The sequence below is a fragment of the Zingiber officinale genome, chromosome 4A, assembly GCF_018446385.1.
Source record: "Zingiber officinale cultivar Zhangliang chromosome 4A, Zo_v1.1, whole genome shotgun sequence".
Taxonomy (NCBI): domain Eukaryota; kingdom Viridiplantae; phylum Streptophyta; class Magnoliopsida; order Zingiberales; family Zingiberaceae; genus Zingiber; species Zingiber officinale.
Window position 1 is genome coordinate 24,702,523 of NC_055992.1, and position 25,552 is coordinate 24,728,074.

At 35.0% G+C, this 25,552-nt stretch overlaps 1 protein-coding gene across 1 annotated transcript in view; it reads left to right on the top strand.

The window, feature by feature from the left end:
* Positions 1-17,997, top strand: part of LOC121969727 (la-related protein 1B-like) — a 28,062-nt gene extending 10,065 nt beyond the window's left edge. Inside the window, exons 5-6 of the mRNA XM_042519950.1 lie at positions 17,034-17,105; positions 17,207-17,997. Coding sequence (XP_042375884.1) covers positions 17,034-17,105; positions 17,207-17,533 — 399 coding nt within the window. The 3' untranslated portion in view covers positions 17,534-17,997. The remainder of the gene's footprint in view (positions 1-17,033; positions 17,106-17,206) is intronic.
* The last annotated feature ends 7,555 nt before the right edge of the window (positions 17,998-25,552 follow it).

The following is a 25,552-nucleotide window of genomic DNA, read 5'->3' on the forward strand; positions in this document are numbered from 1 at the left end:
TTAGGAACCAACCTCACCTTATATCTCTCTAGAGACCTACCTGATCTTTACTTCACCATAAACATCCATTTGTATTCCACTACTCTTTTATTTTGTCTCAACTCTATGAATTCCCACATTTTGTTCTTCTCAAGTGCCTCTATTTCTATTCTCATAGCTTCTCAACATTTCTCATTAGATAAAGCCTTAGATAAGGCATTAGGAATTGGGATGATATCTAAATTTGCTAAGAAACTTATATGTGAAGAAGAAAATTATGAAAAAATACGAACTCTTATCCTATTTAGAGGCACAGGACCCTAGAACTCTGATACCATGTCAAGAAACGTGGAATGAAATGATCTCTTATTTTTTCCATTATGCATAATAATGAGTATATATATACATTGTACATTGATGATTTATAGAAACTAGAAAAATAAAATCGTATAAATTAAAGTATTTTATTCCTAATGAGTCCCCATATCAAGGGTTCCATGTATCAATGGATTTCCATGATAAGAGCAGTATTGTAAATGATGGTAGACGACAGCAAGGTGGTGACCACCTACCGCCTTAGCAACATAGGTGGTTGAATTTTTTATATACTATTTTTATACATAATATTATGAATAGTCATCATTCTTTATGATATATTTAATTAAATGATGTTCATTCATAAACAAGCTTCAGATAATACAATACAATTTATATAAGGTACAAATAAATATATAAATATAACTAACAAGATAATTAATAAAGATTCATCACCATATAAATACTAAAAAAGTAGTATCATTACTTTTGTCAAAAGCCTATGTTTAAAATTCAAAGTTTCAATCCAACATGACAACAAGCCAACAAGAATTAGACTAAACATAACTAATCTTCTAAATCATCCACACATGCACCATCAATTGCATCCATAATCCTCTCATTATCGAACTCAAAATCAACATCTTCATTCTCTTCCTCGACGTATCTAAATCCTTATCAAGTTCTCTAATGGGGATGCTCCTTGCACTCCTTGGTTTGTAGCACTTCATCTGCTCCCGAGGCCTCTGCCACCATTCTCCAATTAAGTACCGAACCCGACTCAACCTCATCTTCATCACCACCATCAATAAGTCAATCTTGAACTTCACTAGCTTGAGAGGATAGAAACAAATCTTCGTCTATTTCTCTTTTACTCTTCTTCTTCATAAGATTGACGTTGAATTTGACATATGCAAGAGCATTCAATCTTGATATCTTTAGCCTATTCCTCTTCTTTGTATGTATCTAAACAATTAGAAAATTATTAAAAGCTAATAAAAAAAAGGATAAATAACATAATTTATGAATTACTATTTACCCTTTCAAATTGGTTCCAATTTCTTTCACACCCGATGAACCACTTGTCAAAGATAGAAATCTCATTGCCATTTTTTTGTAAGTTTGGAGTGTCACCACCATAATTTGATCACCATCCAACTTAAAAAAGTAATGAGACAAAAAAAGAATAAACCAAGAAAAAGGTAAAAGAGACATGTATGTTAGTGAATAAAATAAAAGGAAAGAGATGTATCCGATCAAAGTCATGATATACATCCACCTTCTCATATGCTGCGATCGCTATTTTTCTTCCAAAGTTTCTGGATTTACTTTTATACTTCAACAATTCATCATTAGAAATGATAGATTAGATGTCCTCGTCGGTGGAAAAAATTCTCTCAATGCAATTCAAGAACTCATTCATAACATTGATATTATTTTGTACGGTTGGATTTTTGAAGTAAAAAAATCAGATTTAACAAGTAAGCGACATGATGCAAAGAACTATCAAGTCTAACCTTATACTTCTCATTAATAATCTTCAAAATAGGGATGCCATTTTGAAACCCTTTCTAATCTCTTTCTTGGCTTGTTTAAGTGCACCAAATAAAAAGACCATGGAGAGCTTTTTGTCACCTTTCGCTAAGGGTGAAAATATTCAAAATCAAAGAAACACCATTCCAAATACTTTTCCTCTATCACCTTCACTACTTTCCCCTTCATACTACTGCTTCACACTACTTAATTTCATTTTGTTTCACTCCTCGGTTGTAAACATAAGTCTCAATTGATCTTTCTTGCCTTTGTTACTTCCCAAAGTAAAAAATGAAGTAGCAAATCTAATCATCCCGGGCCTCACAATACCCCTCTTCTTGGTATATTTCTTTATAATAGTCAAAGTTCCATGATATGCATAGATGAATATTGTTAAGGATTTTGCTTTCTCAAGGATTTTACTAAACTTGGGTAACTTTCCAATTGCTTCAAGTATGAGGTTGATTATATGAGTCACACGAGAGGTTCAAAAAATTTGGGGTTGTGTAACCTTCAACAACTCCGTCGCCGCTATATTGTTTGTCACATTGTTCATCACTACTTGAACATTATGTTGGGGTCAATTTCATTGATGTATTTTTCCAGAAACTCGAATATGTAAGCCCTAGTGTGTGCCTCCATGGATTCATCAATAGAACCTAGGAATGTAGTGCCTAGTTTGCAATTACTACATAAATTCATAATGCTTCTCTTCCGGTCTGTCCATGCATAGATCATAATTGAACATCCATTTTTCATTGACTCTTCTTCATGCTTTTTTAGAGATAATTTGGTCCTCTCAACTTCTTGCTTCAAAAGTGGCTCTCTTAGAAGATATTAACCGAGGTTTACAGCCTGGGTTGAATTGACCAACTGCCTCTACAAACTATCTAAAATTTTAATAGTCAATTGCAGGAAAAGGAATCTCCGCCTCATAAATCCATCTTGCAAGGCACTCATGCACATCATTTGTAAACTTTATGTCACACCCCGAGGGTAAGGTTGTCCAAAGAAAATCGGGCAGCACCTCCCCTGTAGCAGTGACAAATGAAATCAGTATATAATGCACAATACTACTCACAAGCTATTAACAACAACCCATACGGTTGGAACAAAAAAGGATAATCACGTAGTTGTATAATAAGCAACCCACACGGTTGGAACAAAAAAAGGATAACCACGCAGTTGTATAATAAGCAACCCACACGGTTGTAGCAAAACACAGTGGAAGTCACAAAATAACGATCACAAAACCATAAAACAACCGATTGCGAGCCGGCTCGGCTTGACACCACAACATTAAACCAAATACAAAAAATCCACAAAGCTAAACTCTATACAAAAGATACATATACACGAACAAGTCCAAAGTCAATAATGCGAACGGAAGCAATAACAGAAGAAATCGCTCGATGTGACATGAGACTGGCGGACAGGATCTCCAGGCGACTCCATAAATCCTTTACCTGCTACTTGGCGAAAGAAAACCAATTCATGGGGTGGTGAGTGCTAGGACCCAGCGGGTAATAGACAGATAGTGCACGAGCATAATATATATATTTAGAATTCAAAGGTATACAGGCTCATAGGGAAACATAACATGAACTACAGTCAAATCATAATAAATATCCATACCTGAACCCATATACTAAACTAGTAATAGAAAGTCAGGGGTAGTGAGGATCTGCAATAGTACTACTCATATTACAAGGGTAACATGTGAGGTATATACATACTACCCTAAAAGACATGCAATAGGTATATAACTCAACATATGTAAGCATATCATATGAATACAATAAAGCAACAACATAAGTAAGCAAACAACAACATAAGCAAATATAATAATAAAAGCTTATGAACGGATGGTCACTCTCGTCGACCCCTCTACACCACGCCCCCTGTATGGTTGAGAGGTCGAGATAATGACAACTGTACACATTCTAGCTACCACTACTCTCAAGTGGTCGAGTGGACAGGTGCTGAGTAGCTAACTAGCTACGTAACAATGGGGTCCCTGCTGTTCGCAACTCTAGTTACCACTACCCATGAGTAGCCAAGTGGGGCACGATAGGACAAGCGGCACATACTCTAGCTAACACTACCTATGAGTGGCCAAGTGCGCGACTCTGGCCAACGACTCAACCACAAGGAAGACATGGTCGCCGACATACATATAATGATATGATGTGCAAGATGCAGCAGTCGTTATAGATATATAAACAGAAATCAAGTATGCTATAGTAAGCCAACATACTCAATAAGATATGTGAATAAACAGCAATCAAACCAAATAAACATAGTATCTAGTATCTGCTAAGTATCATAGATGTCAACGAGAGACTGTATATTGACATCAAATCGATTATCTCAAAGATCGAGTGAATAAGTATTAAACTCAGGAAAAAATACGAGTGGAGTCAAGGTCAATACAGTTACCATCCAAATACAGCTTATGCACTAAGGTCAAAGAACTAAAGCATCAAGGTAAGAACTACCCGGCTACCCGCCTTTATCTGTCAATCGTGCTAAACAATCCCACGTCAAGACGCTCGTCTCGTATCAAAGTTTTGCAATCACGTAATGTACAATTTAGCTAATCACATATACAACAACTAACTAAACTCAAAACCCAATCCTAATTCGATTAGGTAACCATGTTTAATTCCACCTAATGATCTAAATCCAATTAGATGATAAGTCCATCCTTAATCTACCAATCAATTCCTTAATTATCACCAATCAATCACTAATCAAAACCCATCATAAATCCTTCTAAATCCACTAATCACTAATTAATTCACAACATCAATTTAATAATTCCATTAGTCACAACATCAATTTAATTAACAATTCCAATACAGAAAATGAAATTAATTCTGTATTAATCCCATCACCAACTAATTCATCAAACCACAACCGATCACAACTCAACAACTCATTGCTACTAATCAAAGGTTAATTAACAACATCATCTCTTAACAACAATTCCTATTCTTTTCAGAAATGGAATCACTCCTATAGTCAATTAACCCATTCTTTAATCCATTGTATCAAGTACCAAACATGATAGGAAAAATGAGCGAACTAATTATACCTAATCCAAATGCATCGCTGTTGACTCGTAGCCGGAGAGGCTTATTGTCGGAAATAGTGGCCGAAACTAGATGAAGTCGTTGTCGAAAAATCAATGGCCGGAGTTACAGTGGTTGGCCAAACTACAAATCACAATCTCCCAATACAAAAAATGGAAATTAGATCACTACAAATACAGATTGCTACCAATCTGACACTAAGCATCCTTACCTCAGTTATGTATCGATAGATTTCTCTTTGACGAAGACCAACCTCTTGCTCGTGGCCGAAGCAAGGATTAGGCAAGCTATGGGCGACGATCGGCGATGGCAATCAAGCGGTGGCAACAATGAATCAGGGAGAAGAGTGGTAGCTGCCGACCTTGGGTAGATGCAACGCTAGCTGCTGCTGCTGACGTCGAGCTAAGAAAGGTCGGTTGAGGTGCTCCGACGAATGATTGCAAGGTGACAACGAGATCGGGAAAGAGGTGACGAGAGGGGAAATGGACGATAGTACTCGCTACCGTGGCTGTTCCTCTATGCTCCGCCGGTGAAAGAGGCAGCTATGATGGTGTCGGGCAGGGATGCGCGAGGAAGAGGGGCGGTGAAGATGAGATCGAGAGAGATGGAGAGAAATCGGTGCATTTAGATTTTGGTCACTAATGCCACCTTTATACTTAGTTTATCCTTAGGGTTTAATCAACCAAAACCTAAGTTAATTCCTCATTCAATTCCCAGCTTAAATGATATTCCAAACAGGCCTTCTTTGAACCTACAAATTCATCCCCTTAAACGTGTCACATAGATTCCGTTTAAATCCCGAAAAATTTCTAAATAATCTAATAAGGTTATTTCTCCAATAACACTTATTATTAAATTGCTGGATCTTACACTTTAACTTCAATACATCATTTGTGTTTTGTTGTCTTGCTTTGTTAGATCGATTGTGGATCTCCACTTATCAATAGGCTCGAGGTGCTTTGACTTCTTTTTAGAAGAATCTCCCTCCACTTGATAATCATCATCCTCTATAGTTACTTCTGCCCTCTCTTCTCGCTTCTTATTCTTGCTATTTTCAAGATAAACTCTTACTCTTTTTTTGTCTTTATCGGATGCTTTTGGACATGTTACAATTTGTCCTAAAATATCCGCAATATAATGTTTCATTCAATAAACTCCTCCTTTAATAAGCTTTTCACACAATTTGCATGTGATCCGATCTCTTTTTTTCTTTACAATACAACACCCTATAATCTCAAATAATATCATTGGACTTTTGCTTCAATTTCGCCTCCGGTTGTTTCTCATTTTCCATCATTAATCTTCAATAACTAAATAAAAGATCAAAAGCTAGAACAAAATCTTACTAGAAATATATAAAAGTTAACCTAGTGTGCTGGTGGCGACAACAGGCAGTAGTGGTGGGGGCGGTTCTAGACGGATGGAGGTGGGTTGTTGGTGACTTAGTGGGTTGGTGGAGTTATTTATATTTTGAAAGGGAGATAAAGAGTATTCATATATCTAAGGTTTTTCTAAATTTTATTGACTTTGACCGCCTCACCTGCTCTCTTGACCGCCTCACCCACTGCCTCGTTTGCCTTGTACGCCGCCTTGTCCGCCTCACCAGCCTCGCCTTATCTTTAACCGCCTAAAACACCGTCTAAGGCAAGGCAATGCGGTTGATGTCTGCCTCCTGCTTTGACGGTCACCTCGGCCCCGCCACTGGATAAAGGACAGAGTTTAGGGTTTCATTCTGTGCCGGGTGGAATGGGGGAAATTTACCATTCTACCCATGCACCAAAATCAGGATCGGAAGAGCAATGATTCGGCATGCGTCAAGCAATAGAAGGAATCGTGTGCGCTCGTCGTCGCGCGACAGAAGGAATCGTGCGTGCTCGCGCGACAGAAGGAAGGAGGAGGAAGAAGGAAGAATGAATCTTTGGGATAGTTTACGAATCACTTACCTGGAACATCTGCCTCGGCGAGGCCACCAATGAGAGAGTAGTAGCGTCGGCGGTGGTGAGGCGACGGCGGCGGCGACTGCCATGCGAAAGGAGGCGGCGAATCACACATCGCGATGAGAAGAAAAAGTAGGGTTTTAAAAAACTTATAATTAAAATTTAAAGTCATTATTATATATATAATTTCAAATTAATTATTATATATATTATATAAATTATTAATTAATTAAATAAATGGTTAATTAATTAATATAATTATAATATATAATTTTATTTTATTTTGTTTTTTATTAAAAATATAAAAAAATTAAAGGAAAAAAATTAGATAATTTATATAATATACAGTTATATAATTTAAAATAATTTTAAAACCAAACTTTAAATTATTTTTATAAATTAAAAATAGATTAAAATGTTATAAAAATATTTAAAATAATTTTAAAAATTGATAAATAAGTTTAAAAGTTTATAAATAATTCTAAAATTTAAATTTTTAAAAAGTTAAAAAAATATAATTTTTTAAAATAAATTTGATTTTAGAATGCAGCCAAGTTAATAATTCTCTCTTTATATATAAAATATTTAATATAGATTATTTAGAATATCTATAAACTATAATTATATAAATATATATTATATAAATCAATAATTATGTAAATTAAAATTTTATATAATTATAAATTATTATATATAAATTAGGCTTTTTCTATTAATTTATATAATTATTATAGATAATGTATATTTTTTTATCTTAGAATAAAGAGATTTAGAATTATAAATATTAAAGAGAATACTTTAAATTACCTATCCTTTATTTTGAAAGTTTTGATAAATGTGTGCTATCAAATTACATAAAGTTAATATAACAACTTATTTTTAAATTATATATATATGAAGGGGAGCCTTGGCGCAATGGTAAAGTTATTGCCATGTGACCAAAAGGTCACGGGTTCGAATCCTGGAAACAGTCTCTTGCAAAAAGCAGGGTAAGGCTACGTACAATGGATCCTTCCCTAGGACCTCGCATGGCGGGAGCTATATATATATATTGTATCGAAACTGTATCGGCACAACACAATACGATACCAAAACTATATCGTTCTGATTTAGGACTGAAACCTCGGCACGGGTCGAGATTTTAAACCTTGATAAAGGATTCCCCGTATCAAGAGATTTTCCATAATCAACTTTCCTAAAATTGTTGTTAACTTTCCAACATTTTCAACATAGGGTGCCTTTTGATGACAATGAAAATAAGGGGCGAGTAGGAATTTAGTGACACTGAATGCTGTTATGTTATAGGCATTAGCTAATCTTTACATAATCCAACTTTCAAATAATAGATCCATAACTAGATTAAATTTCATTGACTCCAAGTGTAGATAATGAATAGCTGCAAATGAAATCTCATAGATTCTTAGTTTTGCAATTGTGATTTACCTTTGTTGCAACTTTACTACCATCGTTGATGGTATAGGAATGAAAAATCGATGATGCAGTTGCACTTTAGTAAGATGGAACAGAGATTTAATGAGCAAAAGAATGCTAGCTTAAAGCAAATTCAGCTTATAATCTACAATTTGGTATTCATAAATAGAGAGACACATTGGCATTTGATGCTTCCTTTTCTTGCTTTTGTGGATATTAAAATTTTGGATAAATATTTTGATTTCATCTTTTAAGTACTCCCCTCTACTCTTATATATAGTGGTATTTATTAAAAAAACGAATGGATGATGCACATAATATGCCTATCTAGGTATTTGTTTTTTCTTTTGTAATGGACAAATTTAACAAAATCATTTTTTTCTTCAGTGACACTCAAATTTAGTTTCACATTTGAATTTGTGCATTAATAATAAAGTAGTTTTATAAGTTTAGATGAGCTAGTTACTATGAATTTGGACTTCAACATTTTGGGCTAGTTGTTGAGCCTCAAGTTAATTGGTCAAATCTCTTATCTACGTGGCTTATGACAATTGGTGTCATAGTAAACCATTTTATGTATTTGAAAACGATGTATGTATGACGTTATAGACACCATTAAGTCTCACATGCTGCCAGTTAGGCATGCTTCAGCTCGATGAGTTTGGCTCTTTGGGATATCAAACTTTAATGTGATGTCTCAATTTAGTTATACACTGTGAGTTGTGAGCTAATCAAGGTTTGAAGTGCCGAGCCGTGCCGCCCGAAACAGTCAAAATTTACCGTTCCGGTGACGAACCGAAACCGGCACATGAGGAGAACAAATTTCGCTGCCACCGGAAGCGTCGCTCGACGCCTCCGCCGGCGGCGGAAGCGTCGCGCGATGCCTCCACCGCCGGCGGAGGCGTCGCGCTCCGCAGCGGGCGATCGCGATCGCAATCGTGGATCGCGGGATCGGGCGCTCGGGCGGACTGTTACAAAAGAAATTTTTTTAATTAATTAAACAATTCCTAAGTGGGATATTTTGAATAGATTTTTATAAACCCTAATTAAATTATCCCTATAAAATATATTTAAAATTTAAAAAAAAATTAAAAAAAACTTAATTGATATTAAATTTTTTTTTACTGTTTTAAATTTTTTTAAATTGTTTTTAAAAAAATAAAAAAATCTAATAAATCATATTTATATTCTAATAATTTATTATTATTATTATTTTTTTGCTGTTTAATTTATATTTTAATTTTTTTTACCATTTTAAATATATAAGATTTAAATTAATAATTAATTAAATGAATAAACAATTAATCTATATAATTATGATGTATCAATTTTAATTCGAGTAATTAATACATCTTTAAAGAAAATTATATTTAATTATTTTTTTTTAACCATATTAAGTTGTTCAAGCAACTTATATAAAATCAATATACAATTTATTTTAAAATTATATACAATAAATATATCTATCTAATAATTACTATATATTAATAAAAAAATATCGAAACTGTATCGGCACGGCATGATACGATACCGAAACCGTATCGTTCTGGTCTGAGACCGAAACCTCGGCACGGGTCGAAATTTTAAACCTTGGAGCTAATAATGGGTTTTAGATGAGTAAGCTGCTATGAATTTGAGCTTAAGCATTTTGGTCAGTACTTGGATCTGACAAGTTAATGTGGATCTTACAAATTTATGGGCTATTGCTCTCAACTAAGTGGGCTGGTAGTTTGTTTCAATGAACTTATAGGGCCTCAGCAGACTCACCTATATAATGAAAAAAATAAGAATAGTCTTTGAGTCAGTATTTAATCATCCTTATATGAGTTGATGAATGATTTCTGAGAAATTTGGTATCATACTCTTCCAGTTAATATGTAGATACTTCCCAGATGACTATTTTAAAATACCATTGTTTTTTCGTTTTTAATATGGCCAACATGAGCACTGAATAATGTATTCTTCCATTAAATACACCACATTAAGAATAGTGAAGGTGAAATACAGACTATGTTTTACTTAATGTTTTTCATCGTTCGTTACTGGACTTTAGTTTTTTTTTTTCTTATAGAAAACTTTCTATTGTAATGATTAGGTTGGAATTATATCATATATATTCCAATACACGAAAGTACTGTTTTTGTAGCAGCAAGTGGGAGGGGTAGATATCAACCAGAGATTGAAAGTTCTATTTGATTTATTATTCAACTTCAGTCTTTACCATGTAATATCATATTTTGATTTAATTAACCTTACAAATATATATCATGTTTTATTTATAGCTCAATATTGGTTTCGCGTGTATGAATTTAGTTATATACTAATTTTGGTTTTGCTCTAGGGAATAGCTAATCTCACATATCTAATAAATCAATCAAGGTTTGAGCCATGTAGATTTTTTGTTCTTTAATTGGGATGATAATATTTTATTATTATGTTGGCATTTCGATGTATGGTGCCACTATAGAATTGGAGGTGGAGGAAAGAGATGAAGAAAAAATTTGACATTATCTTGTATGGGCACAAATTTAAAAATACTTAAATTTGGATTTTGTGTTCCATCTGAAAGGGTACAAATTTGACATTATCTTGTATGAACACAAATTTTAAAAATAACAATATTATCTCAATTATCAAGGGGCGTCGAGTGTTGGCATAATGCGTCACCCATCTTAACATAGGTAATTTAAGTAGGTTAAATGAGTATAAAAATTTAAATTTAAATTTTTATCATAGAATTCAAACTTCAGAAGTAAAACAAACTTTAAATAGGATGCATAATGGAAAAGTCGTTGGACTAGATGATATTCCGATAAAGGTATGAAAGTGCTTAGAGAAATAAGGTATTAATTGACTTACAAAATTATTTAACATGATATTGAAAATGAAACAAATGTCCGATCAATGGCGAATAAGTACTCTAGTTCTCTTATATAAGAACAAGGGAGACGTACATAATTGTGCAAACTATGGGAGTATTAAACTAACAAGTCATAGCATGAAACTTTGAGAAATAGTAATAGAAAAAAAGAAAAGAGACCCCAATGACGTAAAATTAATTTGGGTTCATGCTTGGAAGGTCGACAATAAAAGTTATACATCTTCTTAGACAACTAATTGAAAAGTATCTGGAGCAAAAATAAGATTTGCACATGGTATACATTGACTTAGAAAAATCTTATGATAGAGTCCAAAATAAATTATATGGAGAATTATAAAAAAAGAGAGGTGTTAGTGTAACATATATTAAACTAATTAAGTATATTTATGAGGATATAATGACTAGAGAAGACTTCAGGTGGATTAACTGAAGCGTTTCCAATAAAAATAGGATTATATCAAGGATAACTCTAAGTCCCTATCTGCATGTTGTTTTAGTAGATGGGAGATGTAAAGGAGTAAATACTAAATTAGAATTTTCTCGGGAAACATTAGAAGTGAAAAATTTTACACTTAGTAGAGTAAAAATAGAATATATTGAATTTAAGTTTAGTAATATTAGACGTAATGAGACAATTGTTAAGATAGGAGATGAGTTATCTGGAACTGAGAGCGTACTTTAAGTATTTATGATCATTTTTACAAAATAATGGAGAGATTGAGAGAGATATCTTATATATAATACAAGCAGGATGATTAAAATGGAGGAGAGTGTCAGGTGTTTTATGTGATTATAAAGTACCTTTAAATTTAAAAGGAAGTTCTATAAAACGGTAGTTAGACCTACTATATTATATGATGCTGAATGTTGGCTATGACTGAGCACATGAGAGAAGATGAGAGTTGTAGAGATGAGGATGTTAAGGTGGATATGTGAACATATGAGGATGAATAGAATAAGAAATGAGAGTATTAGAGAGAAAGTTGGAGTTGCATCTATTGAGGAAAAACTTCGAAAGACACGTTTTAGATGGTATGAATATATACTTAGATGACTGCTCCAGTTAGACAATGTGAAACTATGACAAATATGCACATTAAATGAGAAAGAGGAAGATCTAAAGAGTCTTGGTTAGCGACAATAAAATAAGATAAAATTTATTTAAGTATAGACGATGATATAGTAGGGAATAGAGTCCAATGGTGTAAAAATATCCATATAGCCGACTTCACTTAGTGGAATAATACTTGGTTGTTGTTGTTATGAAATATTTGATATAACCTCTAAATTATACATAAGCTTTATTAGTGTCGACCCGGTTTATTAACTGAGACCTGTTATCACGTGCATGCCAACCATATTGCATGCAATTCTTGCGGTTAGCCATGGGTTTTTTCGCATGCTCATGGTTGGCATAGAACAAGACAGAAGAAATCACTCAATGTTCTATTGATTACGTGAGAGGTACTATAAAAGACTTGGGATCTTATCAGCAAGTGATAGTAAGTGTTGATTGTCGAGAAGCTACAAACAATGTTGGCAGAAGGTTTCAAAATCTCTTTGTCTTTGGAGTAGTGACGTGCATGCACACGTAATGGGTCTATTATCGAAGCTAGGAGCTGTGGTTGAAGGAGGGAGTGCAAGTGAGAGGTGGTCACCAATTGAATGCGATCTCGGTGCAGTGGGAGAGGAGGAATCGCAAAAAATCAAGAGAGTTATTATTAAATTCTCAAGAGGAATCATGAAAATTATAAGGAATTGTAATCATGGCGTGGTTTATAATGATTGTTTTAGGAAAAATAATCATTATGTCTTAGTTCACAAATTACATAATAATAATCCTCAATTAAATAATATCACAGACCTACTTGTTAGTATTGGAACGACCCTAGAACTACAACAAAGACAGAATAACCAAATATTGGAACAAATATCCTTAACACAAGTACACCAAAATCAGATCCTAAGCAACCTAAGACAAAACTTAGATTTTCTGAAAGAATCACAAGATTCTTTAGACAGGAAGGTTAGCCAACTTAGTCTTCATATTAAAAAGGACCTTATTCTACTAGATTTTGAAACTCACTACAAAACAATATTACTTCAAATTAGAGACTTAATTCAAACATCCAAGAACCAAACAGAAAAAGAAGTAAAACTTCTACATACAACACTAGAAGAAGTCAAATTTAAATGAACAGACTGCCATACAAAAATACCCATTACGAAGAAGTCCTTGATTTCTCCAAACAATTCTCTAAGACAAAAGATAACAGATATTGTAGCCTTGAGCTAACAGGACTAGGAGACCAAGTATTAGTTCAACAAAATAATACTATACTCATCTTACTTCTTTACACTACATAATAACATTATTGGAAAACAAACTTTTGACAATAGAAAACCATATATAGAAGACTAATAAAGCTACAGATCTAAAAGAAGCATTAGGAAACATAAACAAAGACCTAAGTAAACTCTCACTAGGAAAAATAATCCCTAGACAACTGCTAGTACCTATAAGTTTCTTACGTATAAAGAGGACAGTCAGATGAGTCTCACAAGAACTTAGACTGAACCCTTCACAAACAGTAAGAGTACAAACAGAAACAAATACAACCAACTCCTGGTTTAACACTATAACAAGGAGATGAAATAGTACATCCACATATCAATTAGCAGAACTGATAGATGTAGAAAGAAACTTAGTGCTTTTTCAAATGAATAATTAAATTCACTTAATCTAAGATGCCTATACAAAAAAGGAATCTTATCCTTCTCAACAGGACACAACCCCTTCACCTGATGGAGGAGAAAAACAATTAAATCTTATGATCGAAGAAAGAACACTTGGAAAGGAGACATAATTATATACATCTAGGACTAATTGCATTTGACCTTCAAGGTCTAACACGAAAGGGTATAGGACCTAAAGAACTTTTACTTCTCTATGACTAGATTATCTGACAATGAAAAGACAATTATAGGACTTATCGAGGTAGATATGAACACTAATCTAATCCGAGCATTCATTAAAATCTCTATTCAAGCAAAAGGATAGAGATTTTCAAAAACATAACATACAGATTGATATAATTTTCTTAGGAAAAACAATGACTCACATTAATAATAGTTTTCGGGTATAAATACATAACCTCATTGAAGCCCTAACTACAAGAGCCATTTATTTCCTAAAACCCAAAGACTTATCTTCTGAAACTCTAGCAGGACTAGACTGGAATCTTAATCTAGATTTAAACACTCAACCATAAACTCTGGAACCGACGGAATCAATAATCTATAAAGATAGGCATGGTGGTTCTATAGTGAGATTTAACAATTATAAGCCCTCCACATCACAAAGAGAGGAAAATGAAGACTACAGAAGAGCAAAATATAGAAGTTAGATAAGGATTGAGAATTATATTTTGATGAAGAACAAAATATAATTGCTAAAAAACAATATACAAAAGTCAATCTCATGAACCCTACAGAATCCAGTGCCATGAGTACATCTCGACCACAACCATTGCAAGTACGATATCCCGAAAGTACAATGAGAACAATGGACTATGAAGAAGAACACCCCTCAAGAACAAGAATAACTCCATATACTAGCAATAATCCTTTACTTAGAACCATGGGCAAAAGCAGGCCACCTGAAATTACCTACTTTGGGAAAAACTTAGTACTTTTAAATATAGCTGAATGTGATGATCCCCAAATGTACGACACAATGGATAGTCTCTGCCAAAAGATATTACCAAGCAAAACATGAGCTTGATATAGAATATGGTGAAACTATGATGAGGATAGGAGAAAACTACTTAGGTGATGTTGCTAGAATAGCTTGGGAAGCCTATAAAACAAATTTCCCAGAAGAAATAGCTTGTATAGCCTCCCAAGGAAACAACATCCTAAATTTCTATTATACCATTCGTAGATTATTTACAGCCAAAGATGCAATTACAGGATTATATTTACAACAAGGAGAACCCATGAGAGACTTAGAGTAACTTCAACTATTTAGCTGAAATTAGATTAAGCCATTTTATAATGACTTTCTTTCCCTTACATCGGTCTCGGGAAATTATTGTAATCCCAAATTAGGAGAGATTATTTAGTAAACTACTAGGCGATTTTGGAACAGAAATTCATAGGGCCGAAAGAAAATTTTCTGGCTTGATTAGAGAATGAGGACCGAAAGTGTTACCTAGTTAACTAGATTCACGCTAAATATTTTGTAGAGTCAACAAGGCTGAGAAAAGTTTTTCGTAGATTATGTAGTCCCGCATGCTTCAGGTTCATTTCAAGAGGAGTTATTAGAGTAGATGCACATGTAACTGTTATTCCTTGATTATTCCTTGATACAATCCATGTGATTCAAGCATCTACCAATTACCTTTTTAGTCTACAAATCCTAAATATAAACAAAGTCAACAAGAAAAGTTATTGAGCAATTTAGTCACCTAGTTTTCTTATAGATATAAAATCAAAGAAAATTTAGGAATATCAACAAAAAGAAAATGTTAAAGATGAAGTAGGAGATATCTCACGTGCTCTTTCCTGTAGTTGATGAGAGAGAACCATTTTCTAGAGTAACATTAGTAGAATTAGATGCCGGTTTAAGGTATTAATGTGTTATCAAATATATGCTCTGAGGCTATTTTTGAGTTCAGAGAGAGTGGGCGGCTAAGCAAACCCTAGTAGAATTAGATGTTGGTTTAAAGTATTAATGTGTTATCAAATATATACTCTGAAGCACTTTGAGTTCGGAATCTAAATTTTTGAATATGAGCACAAAATTGCCTTCATCAACTAAGGATGTCATGGATCAAAATGGCTAATTCCTAATAGTACGCCACTGAAGAAAGTGTAGGTATTCCTCAACTGATATGCCGATTGTAGATCTAACATTGGAGGGTTTATTACTAAGAAGACCATTGTTGCTTGAGCTGTGACATGCTGCTAGGTTATGTGATGCAGTTGTGATAGGAGAGAGGAATACTCAGTTTGGCTAACAGAATTACAATACTCAGTGTCGCTGCAACACAACCAGGAAGGTGCATATACTGTTTGAGATTCTAGCATGCTTGCTTTGGCTACTGGAGGCAAGGAACTCAATTGATGATGAAAAAGAGAAAAAAAAAAATCATTTCTGGAATCCTCATTAAGAAACAGAACCAGTTTGAAATCCACACCAAGGAAAATTATCCTGGGGATGTAGCTTGTGATGTTTTGGAAGATGCAGGCAGTAAACAAGGACAAGCAACAAACCTTACTGCTGGATCTGGACATGAACGGCTCTGCAATTGATGGAGTTTGCTTGACAGAACAAGAAGCTTGATGTAGATAAAAAAAGATTAGTTAATATAATGAAAAATGACTTTAATTAGTTTGAATATTGCTACTATTATTTTTTTTGCAAAGTGCTCAGTGGAAGGATATGCTTTATGTAGTTGACCATAGATAGTTGGGCCCGATACTGACTGTTTGATAACAATGATATTCAGGACGAAGGTCTTCGTAGTATTTCTTAAGTGTTATTTGGAAGCTTCAAGACAACTACAAATAGACTTGTAAACCATATGCGTTTGCAATCAGAGACTATAAATAGGCCATTTGCTTGAAATGTCTTTGCTATTTGCCACTGCCTATTTGTTGACATCTAAACCCTTTGAAGTCTGAAACTACATGTATTTCTACTTTCTACCCCTAGGTACAAAAATTATGATATTTAACTTCGGGGGTAGTCACCAAATTATGGTTCCTTGATATTTTCCTTTTGCCTCTTAAATCTTCATTTATTTTGCCAACAAGAGAGTTCTCATGCCATTCTTAAAATTTATCTATGTTTTCCAGGTCAAGCAATTAACAAACAGTGTAGAATTCATATTAGAAACCTTGCGGCTGTCAACTGTAGTGGAAGTTCAGGTACCTTCATGTTGTTGGTTTCAGTTTATGAAACAGTTTCTAAGTCCTGTTATGCATGATTTTTTTTTGCTAGATTGCCTTTATTGTTATTCATATTGCAGGGCGATAAAATAAGGAAGCGTCATGATTGGATGAATTGGGTTTTGCCACCAACTGATAGTCAGTCTGCTAATGCTTCTGTAGCATATCTAAACTTCAATAATCTAGCAGCTCGTTTGCAGTCTCTTGGAATTGGACCTGCGTACCAGAACAGCATGAGATTTCCAGATCCCAATGAGGTTTTACTCAGCAGATCAGCATCCGGTAATTTGAGTAACCAGTTTCAGGTGCCTGTAAATCATAATTGGGATGCGAATAGTCAAGTCACTATTGCAGATTCAGATCGGATCAAGTCTGGACGAAGTTTACACAGGAGCGACACATTTTGAAGTGCATTCACTTTTGATGTCTAAGGCATAGGTAAAACATTTGCTATGCCAAAACTGGGAAGCTTTTCTGAGATTGAAAAATTTAAAATAAAAATAAAATCTTCCAAAATTCTAAGAAAGAGGAAATTTGAACAGAAAAAGGGAAACAGAAATACAAGCTACAATTATGAGGAGGTTCTATTTCTGGACAGATGGTGTTACTGCTGCCTATCTTTTGATCATTAGTAGCTGTTCCTCTTAATATTCAGATCAAACCATTTCTTTTCTAATCAAGGGCCTGGACTAGGCTCATTTTGAGTTCCTCTTGTAAGCAATCAAAACATCCCTTAGGAGATTAGTTTTCTTTCTCATCTTTTGAGGAATTTTGCTGCATAAATTAAGGGCTACGCTGGAATGTCAGACTATTTTGCTAGGATTTCGTTTATCACTGCTGACTGAGATTCAATAAATATTTACTTGAACTATATCGTAGATGGGTTGTTCTGAGCTTTTGCATTCATGCACATTATCTATGCTTCATTATAGCATCACTAGTTTCTGATTGTTCTGCAGTAAAAGTTTGATATTCTGTGTGAAATAATAAAAAAATGTCTTCTTTATCTTATACTCTAGCCTCATTCTTTGTTTGAAAGAGAATTTAGAGAAGTTGAAATGTTAATACAATTTATTGAGCGGGTATGTGGTTATAAGAAACAGCATCAAAGATAAAAACACTTTCCCAAAGCCATCAAAGTGCTGCAGTAGTACGTAGTATATAATTTGGAATAAGAAACACTATTAGGATAAAACATTTCCCCAGAGCTAATCTAAAATATGGCCAGATCCACACACTTTTAGTATATGGATACTCCATTATGGAGTATATCCATACCTTAGTCCCCACAACTTTAGGGTTGATTTACGGACATCTCTCCCAAATCTTCACGAGCTCGGGATCGAGCTCCTTCGTTTCCCTATGGATCTGTGGTCAGCCTGTGGACATCTCTCCCAGATCTCCACGATCTCAAGATCGACCTCCTCAGCCCCATGCAACTCTAGGGGCAGCCTCTTGACGTCAAGTTCACTTGCAATTAGTATAAGTGGGCTTTTCCCATACCATTTTATTCATTCATAACAAGTTCATTACATTGTTTCGTTACAAGTTGCTTAATCAAACATATTACAAATCTTCTTGAGCACAAAAGCCTAAGGATGAAGACTCATCAAAGCTCTTGGGAACGTGAGCAGCTCAACCTTGTTCACTTCCAACTCCATCAGAGAGGCATTCTATTTGGACTTTTTTCAGAGGCACTTCCCAGCTTAGCTCAGTTGCTCAAGGCTAACTTCAGCAAGGCTTTGTATATCCTGCTAACCTTAACACTCGAGTCCGTTTTGTACATCTTGACTCAACCTGAAGGGGGGCTTAGTAATGGTCTCACCCTAGTTTAGCAAGTCATCCCTACGTGGCCTCACTCCACACTAGAATTTCATGTGTTCTAAGACCCTGGGCTAGGTTGGCACATCATCACTTTGGGAGGTCGATGGATAAATGCTATTAGGTATGCCGAGTTGTCTACTCTGAGCTCCCTAAGCTTTCTACTTTGAGCTCCCCGAGCTCATCTCTGAGAGCATCCATAATGATTGGAGCTCTTAGAGAGTTTATTCGTTACCATATCCGTGTCACGTCAAAAGTAAAAAAATCTCATATATTTATCTATTATAAAAAAATCTTTCAACAACTTATTCATGGGTCTCATACTTTTTATTATATATATATTTCTCATCTCTTCTTCATATTTTACATTATATATAATTAAATTTTTATAAAATTAAAATCCATAAATTGCTAACATGAAATAACATTAATAATTAAAAAATAATAAATATTATAGTACATCAAATAAAAAGATATAAATTATAATAATATATAAAAATAAACTTAAATATATCTACATTAGACTACGTTTTCATTTAATTTTTTCAACCATTTTCTTATGTATATAAAATTGTCTTGATGTCTTCTCACTAGTATCCTTCATAAGAATTTCATAATCCTTATGAAAGATCTCGGTTTCCCGTAAAGTCATTTTTTTTTGCATTTGATATTCTTTAATATCTTATCATTCATTGTTGATGTTGTGTTCCATTGTATCGTCCTTTTTGACTTTGGATTTACTCCTCCTCTTTGCTGCCTTTTGCTTTATTGGATAAATGCAGACTTTAGAATCATCCACACTAACACTCGTATCTGGATTTGATGTTAAAGTGTCCCCCCTCATTCAAATGTCCTTGCCTTTTTGCTAAAGTAATGAGATTGTGGAACATATTTCTCACTCTCTGAGAACCCTCCACATATGTATATACTTAAAGTCCTTGTTATTATTATTGGCTTCCACATATTTAGTACGTTCTCCAACACATTCTCATCACTCCAACCTCTTTGACGATGAGTATAAAAATTATTATACGTTGTAGAAAATTCATTTACCATCCGTGCAAAACTATAGTAATGCGATTTTAGTCGCTGATAGCTTCTCGTCATAGATCTAGTGGGATGATGCTTGTTTTAGTAACCAACTATATATTTTCAAAAAGCTTGATCCTTTTGGTCATTAACAATGACTGTATCAGTGCTGATAGTTGTCCATAACTTCACAAGGACCACATTTTCATTGAGAGACTAAAATCTTCATTTCGAATTATCTTTCTCAGGTTCAACTTATGCTCTTCTTGTGATGAGTGTGGCGGCCATTGAGTTGTTGGAGCAGATGATGACGTTAGAGATTCTTTGTCGCTGATAGATGGGTCAATAGTAGTTCTTGATTCATTTGAAAGCATGACTAATAGTTGAGTAGGAGAAAATACATAAGGAGAAGACATCCCAAAATTTCTACCAATGGCTAACTAATCTTGTGGTGGATACATACCAAATGGAGCTAGAGCGGCGTTACTTGGATTCTTAAAAATTTTGAGAACTTTGGGAATTTGAAAAATTTAGAGGATATTGTGAAACATATGAAATGTTTTAAAAATTTAGAGGGTATTGTGTTTGAGAGAAAAAAAATGAGGATATTGGACATTTGGAGGAATACGAGTATTTTAAGAAGATGTATTTTCTTCTATATTTGAAGAATTCAAATTTGTAAAAGAAATATTGAAATTTTCATCTATCTCGAATACAAATAGAGAATAAAAAGAAAAATAAGAAGCAGAGAGTGAAGAGAATAATAAGATGAATAAAAAAATAAGATTGAAGATGTATTTATAGATTTTTAAAATTTTAAAAAAATTGACCATTGAACAATGGCTAAAAATTAGTCATTGTTCAACAACTAAAAATTAGTTATTGTTCTTGATGCTATTTTTTTTTACAAATATTAAAAAAAGAGTTTATTTTAATATTAAAAAAATAAAAAATTTGAAGAAGCAGCTCCATGGTTATGGAGTCACTTCTTTGTTTAATCCAAGGAACTCCCTCCCACTATGGGAGGGAATTCCTTCCCATTGGCCACATAGACAGTGGGAGCTTCGAAGGAGCTCCCACTGTGGATGCTCTGAGTACTCTTAGCTCTTTCAGCTATCTATGCTAAGCTCCTTGAGTTATCCCTTTTTAAGTTTAATAAGTTGTACATGTCTTTGTTGGGATTGTTGACGTTGCTAAGTGGGGTCAATAGTGATTTACTTGGATTGTACTTGTTTGTGTGCTCGTTTATAAAAGATTAGTATGTATTGGAAATAGATACAAGAATAATAAACACACGCATAGGAGACACAAGATTTTATGTGGTTCAGAATACCCGGTTCCTACTCCACGAAGAACCCTAGTGGCGTTCCACTCATGAAGGCATCCCACTCGCGAAGGTGTGGCTTTCCCAACTCACGAAGAACCCTAGAGGCATTCTTCACAGGTATATATTTGTTTAACAGTAATATTTCGAGATTTTTTTTATCTTGTTAGTCATCGTGGAAACTAGACCTTGAATTGTTGCTTTTTTCCATGAAAGACCGTGTTTTTAAGCCGTGCATTTCTACTTATTTTCTTCCTTGGATATCTCCAATGAATTTCTGTCTTGGTTTGTTTGTTTTAACATTGTCTTGTTGCCCTTTTGCCCTTTTGTACTTGCAACAAAGCTATTAACTATGACAATGAATACATTTTATGTAATTTCCGTGACTCGGTGATCATGTGGTTTTGATTTAGTTAAGTTATATTTAGTTCTTGCTAGTTTGCTTCATACTCTAAAATAACTTTGATTTATTTAAGTTCTGTTTAGTTCTTGCTTTTAGTTCTGTTTAGTTCTTGCTAATTTGATATTTTCCTACCAACTATCTCTTGGTTTAGGGATAATGCTAAATCTTGCAACTTGTAAGTTGAACCTACAAATTCTGTTTGAACTAATCCTTAGGCAATTCAGTTTCAAGTTCAGAAATTTCTAATTCCATTCCTATATTTCCTTATTTCAGCAACCCCTAGTTTTATAGCCATCTCCTTAGCAGTAATTTGTATTTCTGCAATTCTAGTATTCCTCGTAGCTATCTTTGAATACCTCAGGCTCAATATGTAGGTCTTTGAGTCATGAAAGGGTGAGCTTCATGGGGAAGAGGGAACACCAAATGATAATGAATAGATAAGAGCTTCACATGAAACTGATATGTATTCAGGGAACTACAATAGGACTTGGCACACACATGTAATAGTTGATACCTCAATTGTAATCCTTCTTTCCTAATCCTTCAATGTTAAGAGATCTACATCAAGAATTCAATAGATCAAAGATCAAATTGAATCCTACAGAAGCCTAGCAAATCCTTCCTTTAAGCTTCTCTCAGTTTTTTTATTGTCAACTTGTTGGGATTTTCGGACAGCAAAAACCGCTTTTTCGCGTTGCGAAAACCCCGATTCTCCCATGCCACCGGATCCGTGCGAAGTTTATAAAACAAAATTTCATATATGAGTTTACTAAAGCCTAGATCTACACTAGGAGAAGGAATTTACCCTCGATGCAATGCCCTTCGCAATCCCACTCGTCCAACGGTTCGCCGGATCTCGAGATCGTCAAGTGTATGATCCTCTAGAAGTATCCACACGAACAAACTAGGTGGAGAAGACCAAACAAAGGTGTGCTAGCACCTTAGATGTGTCCGGCCAAGGGAGGAGAGGGAGAAGAAAATTGAGAGCAAGAGGAAGAAGATGGAATGAATGCTTTGAATGAAAATCAAATTTTCATTCCACACAATAAGTGGCCGACCACCTCTTGGAGTTGTAACCTCCATTCTCTTTAATGTGGCCATTAAAGAGGAGATTTGTAACCTCCATGAGGTGGCATATACATGCCACATCATCATTAGTCCTAATGCCAACTCACAAATGAGGTGGCAAATAGTCAAGTCAAACTTGATTTTTCATCTTCCTCTCAAGTTAAGTCAAACTTGACCAAATCTCTCTTATGGTTGATCTAATCTAACCATTTGATTCAAACCAACTTAATATAATGAATCTAATTCATTTAATGAGTCATAATCTAAATTAGACTCATTGAACACATGAATCAACTTGAGTCCAACTCAATTAGTTCAATTAGGATTACTCTTAATCCAATTTGATTCATCACATGAATCTAATCCTCTTGGTTCATCATATGAACCTAATCTCCATCTAATTGTCCTTTGTGTGTGACCCTATAGGTTCTTATAATGTTGGCAATGCTCCTAAACCCATTTAGAAGCATAAGTAATGAGCGGTATCTAGTAACACATCATTACTACCCAAGTTATAAGAATGTTGAGATCCAACATCACCTTGTGACTACTAATTGTGACTCCTCACAATATATGACATTGTCCTTCTATCCTAGACATCTAGATTGATCAATGTGAGGCATAGACCGTGTCATCCTCTAATCAATCTAAATCTTGAACTTCAAGTAGACTCACTCAATCAAATGATCTCAATATCTCATATTGACTCATTTGGGCATGGTCATGCACTTCGTGGTCTCACTCTATCAAGAATATCGATATCGCTCCCGTCATATAGGAGGGATAGATCCCATCTACATCACTCACATCCCTTTGCATAATTCGTTATATACCCAGTAATCGCCTTTATAGTCCACCCATTTACGGGTGACGTTTGACGAAGCTAAAGTACGTAACTCCTTATGTAGGGATCCATGGTGACTTCAGGTCTAAGGACTAGTAGTCATACTAATAGCCACATGAGAAAGTATATGACACTCATATAACGATCCATGATACTTTCTCATGGCGGGTCATTCAGTATACATTCTCCAATGCATACCCATGTGTCAACTTGATATCTCTATATCCATGACTTGTGAGATCAAGTCATCGAGTTGACCTACATGCTAGTCTCGTCGCATTAACATTGTCCCTGAATGTTAATACTCGACTATGAATGATTAAAAGTAGTGTTCCCTATATCATCTCACTATCGGTTCAACTAACCGATTGATATAGGTAAGAACCCTCTACTCAAGGACGCTATTATACTTAGTTTATTTGATACCAATACAAGTAAGCATAATAACCAAAAAACCAAATGCCTTTATATATAAGAATATGATACAATGAGTCCATACAACAATCATCAAATGATTGGCTCTAGGGCTCTAACTAACAATCTCCCACTAGCACTAGTGCCAATCAGTGTAGGCTCTAAGCCCCAATGACCTAGTCTGACCATCATGCTTCCTCTGTGCCAAAGCCTTGGTCAAGGGATTTGCGATGTTAGCCTCTGTGGGTACTCTGAAAATCTTCACATCTCCTCTCTCGATAATCTCTTGAATGAGATGGAAGCGCTGTAGTATGTGTTTGGTCCGCTGGTGTGAGCGAGGTTCCTTAGCCTATGCTATAGCTCCATTGTTTTCACAATAGAGCTCAATAGGGTCAGCAATATTAGGAACCACCTCAAGTTCAGTGATAAACTTGCGGATCCAAGCTGCCTCATTTGTTGCCTCTGATGCAGCAATGTACTCGGCCTCTGTCGTAGAATCAGCGACTGTGTCCTGCATCGAACTCTTCCAGCTCACAGCACCACCATTAATGCAAAATACGAACCCTGACTGCGATCGATAATCATCCTGATCGGTCTGGAAGCTGGCATCACTATAACCCTTTACAGCTAGCTCATCATTGCCTCTATATATCAAGAAATATTCTTTAGTCTTTCTTAAGTACTTAAGAATATTCTTGATCGCTATCCAGTGTCTTTCACCTGGATCTGACTGGTATCTGCTCGTCATGCTCAAAGCATACGAGACATCAGGACGAGTACATAGCATGACATACATGATAGATCCTATGGCTGAGGCATAAGAGATCTGATCCATGCGGTTTCTCTCCTCTCTAGAAGAGGGACCTTGAGTCTTCGAAAGACTCACACCATGTGACATCGGCAGAAATCCCTTCTTGGAGTTCTGCATGGCAAACCGAAGGAGTACCTTGTCAATATATGTACTCTGACTTAGGCCAAGCATCCTTTTAGATCTATCTCTATAGATCTGTATCCCTAGAATGCGGGATGCTTCACCTAAGTCCTTCATTGAGAAATATGTCCCTAGCCAAGTCTTGACAGACTGCAGCAAAGGGATATCTTTCCCAATGAGTAGTATGTCATCCACATACAATATGAGGAAGACAACTATGTCCCCTACAACCTTCTTGTAGACACAAGGTTCATCTTCATTCTTGATGAAACCAAACTGTTTGATTGCACCATCGAATCGAAGATTCCAGCTCCGAGAAGCTTGCTATAGTCAATAAATGGACCTATGCAACTTGCATACTCTGCTAGTATGCTGTGGATCTACAAAACCCTCAGGTTGTGTCATGTACACATCCTAAGCAGGTTTCCATTCAGAAACACGGTTTTGACATCCATCTGCTATATCTCATAGTCATGGTATGCTGCAATAGCAAGCATGATCCGAATGGACTTAAACATTGCTACTGGAGAAAATGTTTCATCATAGTCAATACCATGAATCTGCTTGAAACCTTTATCTACCAAGCGACCCT